This window comes from Pleurodeles waltl, chromosome 3_1 (assembly GCF_031143425.1).
Source record: "Pleurodeles waltl isolate 20211129_DDA chromosome 3_1, aPleWal1.hap1.20221129, whole genome shotgun sequence".
In the NCBI taxonomy this organism is placed as follows: Eukaryota; Metazoa; Chordata; class Amphibia; order Caudata; family Salamandridae; genus Pleurodeles; species Pleurodeles waltl.
The window spans coordinates 403,878,042-403,888,409 of record NC_090440.1 but is presented as its reverse complement, the minus strand read 5'-3'; the positions used below and the strand labels follow the sequence as shown (position 1 = coordinate 403,888,409).

Below are 10,368 nucleotides of genomic sequence, written 5' to 3'. Positions count from 1 at the left end.
GGAAATTGGATGTTGGGATAACTAACGCTTTTTCCTCTGCCCACGCTTGATGGATCACCTTGAAACTTTCCAGGAAGAGCCAGAGAAGTATGAACATCTTTTTTTCCCCCAGTCAGTTTATTGGTCATCAGATCACCTTATTTCTATTATCTTGACTTAAATCGTGTGTGTGTGTGTGTGTGTGTGTGTGTGTGTGTGTGTGTGTGTGTGTGTGTGTGTGTGTGTGTGTGTGTGTGTGTGTGTGTGTGTGTGTGTGTGTGTGTGTGTGTGTGTGTGTGTGTGTGTGTGTGTGTGTGTGTGTGTGTGTGTGTGTGTGTGTGTGTGTGTGTGTGTGTGTGTGTGTGTGTGTGTGTGTGTGTGTGTGTGTGTGTGTGTGTGTGTGTGTGTTCTATTAGAACCAAAACACGCCAGGCCAGCCCCTCTTTATATACTTATTTTTAATCCTGCGAGCACAGGGAAATTGGATGTTGGGATAACTAACGCTTTTTCCTCTGCCCACGCTTGATGGATCACCTTGAAACTTTCCAGGAAGAGCCAGAGAAGTATGAACATCTTTTTTTTTTCCCTACGTTTTAGGAAAATTTGACAAAAGGTTTTTTTGAGAGGGGGCTGGGGGGCGCGGGTGTATGTGAGTGTTAAAGCTGTTTTTGACTCGCCTATATTTTGGCACTGTTTGACGAATCTTCACTCAATAAAAAAAAAAAGTGGCCTTGTTATTCTTGTTGCTCACGGGAAGTTTCGGGGTGATCCATCAAGCGGTGTTGGGGGTGGATTCCCACAGGATCGTTAAACAAGTCTACACCCCAAACCACTGGACGGAAGTACACCACATTTTGCAGAAAGCTAGTTGCTGGTACACATTGTGCTTTTAGTAATTGGTGTAAATCCGTTCAGTAGTTTACAAGATATTTAAGGGCAAATAAATGTGTGCATCTCTGGCTGTTAATATAACTCGCACCTTTGCCATGAACAGCTAATAGTCCACATATTATGTTACTGATGAGATCTTGTATGGCATCTTTGATACCACTGCAACGTTTGCCATGCAGTTTTCATATCAATAATGTTATTGCAAAGGAGCGAGTTTTAGTTACCTTACGGAACGAGTTACAGTTACTAGAAAGAACTATCTATAACTGCTGAATTTCTATGGTTTTGTACCAGTAAATTCACAGCCTAAGTAACATCCCAGTAACCTTTGGGTTTTTCAGTGAATATATATATTATTCCAGCTAGATTGTGGTTCTGCTAGGAAGAGTATGCTGACTGCATAGTGCACAAAGCCAAAGTTATGTATTATTATTTTTTTTTGTAACACCATGCACACTTAAAAGTGGAGGGAAATCAGGTCTCAAAGATACTGTTAGGTGAATTAATACAATTTTTCTTTGAAAATGCTCCTGAAGTAAATCATCATGATGAACATAAGAAAAAAACAAAGTCTCCAGCCCAACTGAGTGTATAGATTTTCAACAAAAGAAAAAGGTACCTGTTACGCCAGTAGTTGGAGCCTTTTTGATTCTTCTCATAATCAACATCGTAATAGGCAACCAGGAGGTCCTTTCCTTGGATCTGATCCTTATTATCTTCTGTCATATGAGGACAGATACCAAAACTGTAAGAAAAAAAAATGTATCTAGTTTTATATATGTATAGGGACAGATTGCATCTAACAAAAAGCATGACCATTCCTAGTAAAATACAAAGCTTTGAGAAGGTAATTTCAAAATTCATGGGCACAAGAATCAAACGTCATAATGGATAGCTACACTTTGAAACAATGGATAAGTGTCAGAACCACAAAAAAAACTACTCTTGTTTTTTTTTGTTTTAAAGAAGTCATTACCACTGGAAGTACTGTAAATTACAAAATGCCAAACTTACATGTTATCTTGGATGAATTTCTTTATCTTGTTACTGGAAATTTTATCTTCTGCGTAAGAGACTGAGCTGTCTTCAAATTTGTTGGCTAAGTGGACTGGTCGAAACAAGACAATTCCTCTATAAAAACAACAAAAAAAAAAACATCTGTTAAGTGAAGTGAAGGAAGCAAGCAAAGAGGGCAATCAAGCAGAAACCGCAACAGAATAAATGGCTAACTTCCTGAACATTTTCTCAATATTCACATAGTTCCATTTATTCAAGTAGCTCGTAATACAACACTCGTGTCAAGGGCCTTCCATTTCTCAATTTAAGCCAGGCACAGTTAAATTATTAATTTGCACAAGATAACACAGTGAAATCAAACATAAGAGGCTAGGGTCAGTACCAATTTACAATACTTAAAGGCATACAGCTGTAAGAGTTCTCACAGAATCAAGGTAATTGTACCTTCATAAAAAAAAAAAAAAAAAATGATACAACAAGTCTGACAACCTCAACTAATGCATGGCTATTGGCACAATCAACAGAAATGTAAAGTTATTCACTTAAGTAATTCTGAACCAGCCAACTTTTTCTGCAATAAAAACTCTTTATGTTCAATAGAAATCATCACCAGCTGCTATCAAATGTCATCCTTGCTGTAATGTAATAAGAGCCCACGTTAGACAAGATAATGTTAGTGGTCACCATGTGCAAGATGACCAGTAGTGACGACTTCGGTGCATCAGCAATTATGTTAAAAAAATAAATTAAAAAACTAACACTTTGGAATGACTCGAAGGTAATAATAATGTCACCCTATTATATCTTGATTATTCAAAATATCAGCTTTAAAACTATTTTGGAAATTTAAAAAAAATAGAAAATGAATCCAGACTCTAAAAGGGAGTGTTGTGCAATTGATTTCCGATTTGCAACTTGCACAATGAGTCCAATACTTATTCCTGTTGTGGGACTCAAGTTTCAGAACCCAGGGTACTTGTCAGACTCCACTAGAGTCTAGCACTTAAGGGTGGCTGCCTCAATGGCTGTAGAAATGTATTTCCACATGAGAAATCAAATCTTAAATCAATTAACCGTTTTCAAAATGGCAAAAAAAATAATCCATAGAGGCCTCCTCATGCCAATTACATTGAAAAAAAAGACACAAGTCTTAATTTGAGATTTTAATCAGCAGATACACGGAAGTGTTAACCCTTTAAAGTCAAGTCACCAGCTTTTTAAGAACATGTAAAATACTGCAAAAGCATATTCTTTGAGTAACGTTCTACTTTCATGGCATGTTTAGTGTAAATGTGTTTAGTGGTTTGGGTTACATGTGCGAACAAAATTTTCAACCGCAGCTAAAAAATTTAGTGGCACAGGACCAACACACAAGGAAACAAACGACACTTTAAACATAAGTATATTCCGACGGGGCTGGAGAGGGGTGGTAAATCGCAAGACTGGTCTGGGAACTTGGCAGGGAGAGGGTGGACTTCAGAAGCTTCCAGGCAGGCTTAAACTAACAACAACTTCAACAAACAGAGGTGGTCCTTAAACCGTGTTCCATGGAACGAGGAATATAACACACACAGAGTTAGGACCATGTTTCCATAGAAAAAGTTTTTTTTGACTTGATTTTCCAAAATAGTGTGCCGGTAATTCCTGGTGCACATGGAAAGATTTGGGGTGATCAGTCAAGCAGGGGAGCAAAACACATAGCTTTCCCCATGTTAACTCCCATAGGATCTCCCAAAATGTCTACAGCCCGAACTGCTGGACGGAATTACACCAAATGTGGCAGAATGCTAGTTGTTGGTACGCGGATTATGCTTTTTATTAATTGGTGCAAATCCGTTCAGTATTTATTTATTTTTAATTTAGGGAAATTCAAATTTGTATATCTCTGGCCAAATATTTGCGAACAAAGATGAGCTCATGCAGGGAAATTAACAGCTCTGATTGCCTGCCAGCACTTCAAACCAGGAAGGGTTGGCAGCCATCTTGGACTCTGCTTCAGCAGAGTCCCAGTAAAAAAGTAATAATAAGAAGAAGAAGAAGGAGCCAGGGTAGAGATACCATGACCCCTCAGCTCTGGACTCAAACACCCCTTCCCCAAGCAAAAAAAAAAAAAAACTTTTTTTTTTTTAATTATCTTTTTGCTGCAAATATGAGAAAGTTGCAGCAAATTTTTTTTTAAAAATATATGCAGGGGATATAGGGAGGATGGAGTGGGGTGGGGGTTGGGGGTTCATTTAATACAGAGGCAAGGATTTCAAAAAATAATTTATTTATTTTTAAAAGTGGATGGAGTCTGTTTTGGACACCCATTCAACCCTGGGACCCACTAACAACCAGACACACCCACTCACAGAACACCACCCCCTGGGAATATGTAAGTGTTGCCCCTCTTGGAGCGTCTAATCACCCTGGAGATCACCAGGACCGGCTCCTGCTATGTATGCCCACCCCTGGGACACAGCTGTTTGCTGTGGCTTGGCTGCGGCGCTGTAGCCCAGCCACAGCAAACACTTCAGCTTTCAACAGTGGGATCTGTAAAGCAGGTCCTGCTATCAAAATCCAAAGCTTTCATCTCGGTCCTCTGTACGCGTGCAGGGTACAGAAATAAAATACTTCAGCAAGCAAAGAGCTGCTGTCAAAGCACCCCCATACTTGCTGAAGCAATGGCACTGCGAGGGATGCCTTAAGGCTATTAAAAAATAAAATATATAAGGAGGGACCGCGTGGGACCCTTGAGGGCTCCCCGCATTCTCTGGTAGCCCATAACGGGCAAAAAAAAAAAAAAAAAAAAAAAACACCCTTTAGAGCATTGGGGGTTCGAGTCCAGCTGGACTTGTTAAACCCCCCTTTTTTTTTTTTTACTAATGAAGTAAAAAAAAAAAAAATTTAAAAAAGAATTTGTTAAATATAATTTGTACACAAAAAGCTCATTCTAAGTATATCACTCTCCCTCTCACTGTCTCGCTTTCAATCAATTCTCCCACTCACAGACCCACTCAGTCATGCACCCACCCAGACACTCATGTATTCACAGCTCCAGTCAGACTCACACACCCAGTTATGCACCAACTCACACACACCCCCAGACTGTCACACACCCACTCACAGACCCCACTAGAACCCTGATACACCCACTCACAGACCCAAATCCAGCTAATTATTATTCATATAATTGATGACATATTCTATGCCATCTTTCATTCGGTCTCTGCAACATTTGTAATAAAATTATTGATGAGACAACTATGCATGGCGAGGGTGCAAGTTAGTTACTTTAGGGCGCGAGTTTTAGTTACTCGAAAGCACCAACTATAAACGGGCAGCCTCTGAGACCCCAGAGCTAAGGGGACAGGGTGACTTTATCCTGGCCCATGTGTCTTATTTGTTCACTTTTTTCCTGGACTTCGCTGAAGCCGAGTCCCAAGATTGTTGCCAACACTTCACACTTCCTGGTTTTAAGTGTTGGCAGAGCTCCGCAGCTCAGCGCACAAACTCTTATTCTTCGCAAAGTCACCGGGGAGGATCTGCAGCCCTAGATATACAAGTTAATTTTTAAAAAAACTACTGAGTGGATTTACACCAAATAAGCGAAAGAATAATCTGCGTACCAAAAGCGAACTTTGACAAATTTGGTGTAATCCCGTCCAGTGGTTCGGGCTGAAGTACTGTCTAAAGGTCCTATGGGAATTAACATGTTAAATGCAACTTTTGGACACCCCCCACCCACACACACACTCTCAGCCCCCGAATGATGGATCAGCTCGAAACTTTGTGTCTAACAAGAATCATTGGAACACTTTTTTTTATTTTTTTTATAATTACATGAATATTCAAACAGTGCCAAAGATTTAGGCAAGGGACTCCTCCCCTTTCGGCTCCATTGCGCATGGGCGTCGACTCAATCTTAGATTGTTTTCCCCGCAGAGGGTGAGGTAGGAGTTGTGTATATAGTAATAGTGCCCATGCAATGGAGTAAGTATGTATGTACATAATGTGACTAAAAGTGATATATTTACAAATTTACAAACGTACAAGTTGAATTTTTTGTCAACTTAAAACGGCTACAGGCTCCCGGGGAGGTGGGATTGCGCATGTGAATCTGCAGCGTCTCATGCCACGAACAGATGTACACTGGGTAAGTGACATTTTCCGTTCGATGGCATGTGTAGCTGCAGATACACAAGCTGTGCATAGACTAGTAAGCAGTTATCTCCCCAAAAGCGGCGGTTTAGCCTGTAGGAGTTGAAGTGGTTTGAAATAATGTCCTTAATACTGCTTGTCCTACTGTGGCTTGCTGTGTTAACACATCCACGTAGTAATGCTTAGTAAATGTATGAGGCGTAGACCATGTGGCTGCCTTACAGATTTCAGTCATTGGTATGTTTCCTAGAAAGGCCATGGTGGCACCCTTCTTTCTAGTGGAGTGTGCCTTTGGTGTAATTGGCAGTTCTCTTTTTGCTTTTATATAACAGGTTTGAAAACATTTAACTATCCATCTGGCAATGCCTTGTTTGGATATAGGATTCCCTGTATGAGGTTTTTGGAAAGCAACAAACAATTGTTTTGCGAATTTGTTTGGTTCTAGCAATGTAGTACTTTAGTGCCCTTTTGATGTCTAATGTATGTAATGCTCTCAGCTACAGAATCTGGTTCTGGGAAGAACACTGGGAGTTACACTGTTTGATTTAAGTGGAACAGTGATATGACTTTAGGAAAGAATTTAGGATTTGTGCGTAGAACTACTTTGTTTGTGTATCTGTATAAAGGGTTCTTGTATGGTAAAGGCTTGTATTGTACTTACTCTTCTGAGAGATGTGATAGCTATTAGAAAGGCTACTTTCCATTTTAAGTACTGTATCTCACATGAGGGCATGGGTTCAAATGGTGGACCCACGAGTCGTGTTAATACGATGTTGAGGTTCCACGAAGGAACTGGTGGTGTTCTTGGTGGGATAATCCTTTTCAGACCCTCCCTAAATGCTTTTATGACTGGGATTCTGAATAAATGAAGTTGAATGCGTAATTTGCAGATAAGCCGAAATTGCTGTGAGATGTATTTTAATGGATGAAAAAGCTAACTTGGACTTTTGTAAGTGTAGTAGGTAGCTTACGATGTTTTTTGCAGATTAGTGGAATGGTTGGATTTGATTATTATGGCAGTAATAAACAAACCTTTTCCACTTATTTGCGTAGCAATGTCTTGTGGTTGGTTTCCTAACCTGTTTTATGACCTCCATGCATTCTTGTGTAAGGTCTAGATGTCCGAATTCCAAGATTTCAGGAGTCAAATCGCTAGACTTGGCGATGCTGGATTAATGTGTCTGATCTGTTGTTTGTGTTGAGTTAACAGATCTGGTCTGTTTGGCAGTTTGATATGAGGCACTACTGACAGGTCTAGTAGTGTTCTGTACCAAGGTTGTCGTGCCCAAGTTGGTGCTATCAGTATTAGTCTGAGTTTGTTTTGACTCAATTTGTTTACTAGATACGGAAGGAGTGGGAGAGGGGGAGGGGGAAAAGCGTATGCAAATATCCCTGACCAACTCATCCATTACGCATTGCCTTGAGAGGGAGGCTGTGGGTACCTGGATGCGAAGTTTTGGCATTTTGCGTTTTCTTTTGTTGCAAATAGGTCTATTTGCGGTGTTCCCCATCTTTGGAAGTAAGTTTGTAGTATCTGGGGATGAATTTCCCATTCGCGGATCTGTTGGTGATCCCGAGAGAGATTGTCGGCTAACTGGTTTTGAATTCCTGGTATGAATTGCGCTATTAGGCGAATGTGGTTGTGAATTGCCCAATGCCATATCTTTTGAGCTAAGAGACACAATTGTGTCGAGTGTGTCCCTCCCTGTTTGTTCAGATAATACATTGTTGTCATGTTGTCTGTTTTGACAAGAATGTGTTTGTGGGTTATTAGTGGTTGAAATGCTTTCAATGCTAGAAAAACTGCTAGTAGTTCTAAGTGATTTATATGAAGTTGTTTCTGTTGAGCGTCCCATTGTCCCTGGATGCTGTTGGTTGAGGTGTGCTCCCCACCTTACCATGGAAGCATCTGTTGTGATCACGTATTGAGGCACTGGGTCTTGGAAAGGCCGCCCCCTTGGTTTAAATTTATAGTATTCCACCATTGAAGCGAGGTGTATGTTTGGCGGTCTATCAACACTACATCTTGAAGTTGACCCTGTGCATGTGAACATTGTGATGCTAGGCACTGTTGTAAGGGCCGCATGTGTAATCTTGTGTTTGGGACAATGGCTATGCATGAGGACATCATGCCTAGTAGTTTCATCACTAATTTTACCGGGAACCTTTGGTTTGGGTGCATGGCCTGTATTACGTTTTGGAATGCCTGTACCCTTTGGGACTTGGAGTGGCAATCCCTTTTTTTGTGTTGATTGTTGCTCCTAAGTACTGTTGTATTTGACACGGCTGTAGGTGTGATTTTTGGTAGTTGAGTGAGAACCCTAGCTTGTGAAGGGTTTCTATAACTTATTTTGTGTGTTGAGAACACCGTTCTTGCGTATTGGTTTTGATTAACCAATCGTCCAGATACGGGAACACATGTATTTGCTGTCTTCTGATATGGGCTGCCACTACGGCAAGGCATTTTGTAAAGACTCTTGGCGCTGTTGTTATCCCGAATGGCAACACTTTGAAATGGTAATGTACCCCTGGGATTACAAACCTTAAGAATTTTTTGTGGGAAGGATGTATGGGTATATGGAAATACGCATCCTTGAGGTCTAATGTCATGTAGTCTTGTTGTTTGAGCAAGGGGATTACGTCTTGAAGTGTCACTTTGTGAAAGTGATCTGATTTGATGTAAAGATTTAGTGTTCTGAGATCTAAGATGGGTCTTAGAGTTTTGTCTTTTTTGGGTATGAGAAAGTACAGGGAGTAAACACCCGTTCCTTTCTGATGATTGGGTACTAGTTCTATTGCATCTTTTTGTAACAACGATTGGACCTCCAGCTGTAATAGATCCATGTGTTGTTTGGACATGTGTGTTTTGGGTGGCACACATGGTGGAAATTGTAGGAATTCTATGCAATAACCATGTTGGATAATGGCTCGAACCCACGTGTCTGTTGTTATTTCTTCCCATTTTTGGTAAAACTCTGTTAGTCTCCCCCCCACTGGTGTCATGTTTTGGGGATTTGTGATACTGGCTCTGGTATGTGGGTCTGGTTTGTGAGGTTGAGGATTCTGTGCTTTGTCCCCGAAACCCCCCTCTAAATGGTGATTTCCGAAATGTGCCTCTGCCCGGTGGGGAGTAGAGAGCGCCCATGGCTTTGGCTGTATCTGTGTCCTTTTTAAGTTTCTCGATAGCTGTGTCCACCTCCGGCCCAAACAACTGCTGTCCGTTAAAAGGCATATTAAGCACCGCCTGTTGAATTTCGGGCTTGAATCCTGAGGTGCGTAGCCATGCGTGTCTTCGTATGGTGACCGCTGTATTTACAGTCCTTGCAGCTGTGTCTGCTGCATCCATTGCCGACCGTATCTGGTTATTAGAGATACTTTGGCCCTCTTCCACCACCTGTTGTGCACGCTTTTGGAACTCTTTGGGTAGATGTTCTATGAAGTGTTGCATTTCGTCCCAATGAGCTCTATCATATCTCGATAGCAAGGCCTGCGAATTGGTAATGCGCCACTGGTTGGCTGCTTGTGCTGCAACTCTTTTCCCTGCTGCGTCGAACTTGCGTCTTTCCTTGTCGGGTGGTGGTGCATCTCCCGAGGTGTGCGAGTTCGCCCTTTTGCGAGCTGCACCTACTACCACTGAGTCCGGTGTCAATTGCTGCGTGATGTACACAGGGTTTGTTGGGGGAGGTTTGTACTTTTTCTCCACCCTAGGACTGATGGCCCTGCCTTTCACAGGCTCTTGAAATACTTGCTTTGCGTGTTTCAACATTCCTGGTAACATAGGAAGACTCTGGTACTGACTATGTGTGGACGACAGAGTATTAAACAAAAAGTCATCTTCAATTGGTTCTGCGTGCAGGGTGACATTATGAAATGCGGCTGCTCTGGACACCACCTGTGTGTAAGCAGTACGGTCTTCAGGTGGTGATGGTCTTGCTGGATAACTGTCGGGACTATTGTCTGATACAGGCACATCATAAAGATCCCATACATCAGGATAATCTTGGCTCATCCCTGTGTGCGTTGGAGACTGCATCATCGGTGAGGTAGCCATTGGTGATGGTGGAGTTACTTGTTTTGCCACCTTTGCCTGTGGTTGATTGTCTTTTTCTTGGAAAGCAAGTTTCCTTTTCATTCGGATTGGAGGGAGAGTTCTGATTTTCCCAGTCTCCTTTTGAATGTGGAGCCTTCTCTGTGTGTAATCTGGCTCCCCTGCTTCTTGCTCCTGTCCGAATTTGTGTCCTTGCATTTGTGAGGACAGGCCTTGTTCCTCAGTGTAGGAACTTGGTTTCGGCTTCGAAGCCGGATGTTTCAGTATCGAAACCTTTTCAACCGTCTTTTTGG

General features: G+C 41.6%; 1 protein-coding gene across 1 annotated transcript in view; it reads right to left on the bottom strand.

The window, feature by feature from the left end:
- PDIA3 (protein disulfide isomerase family A member 3) overlaps window positions 1-10,368 on the bottom strand; it is a 105,115-nt gene that overhangs the window by 31,889 nt on the left and 62,858 nt on the right. The window contains exons 6-7 of the mRNA XM_069222629.1: window positions 1,885-2,001; window positions 1,490-1,615 (exon numbers count right to left, since the gene is read on the bottom strand). Of these exons, the coding sequence (XP_069078730.1) occupies window positions 1,490-1,615; window positions 1,885-2,001 (243 nt within the window). The remainder of the gene's footprint in view (window positions 1-1,489; window positions 1,616-1,884; window positions 2,002-10,368) is intronic.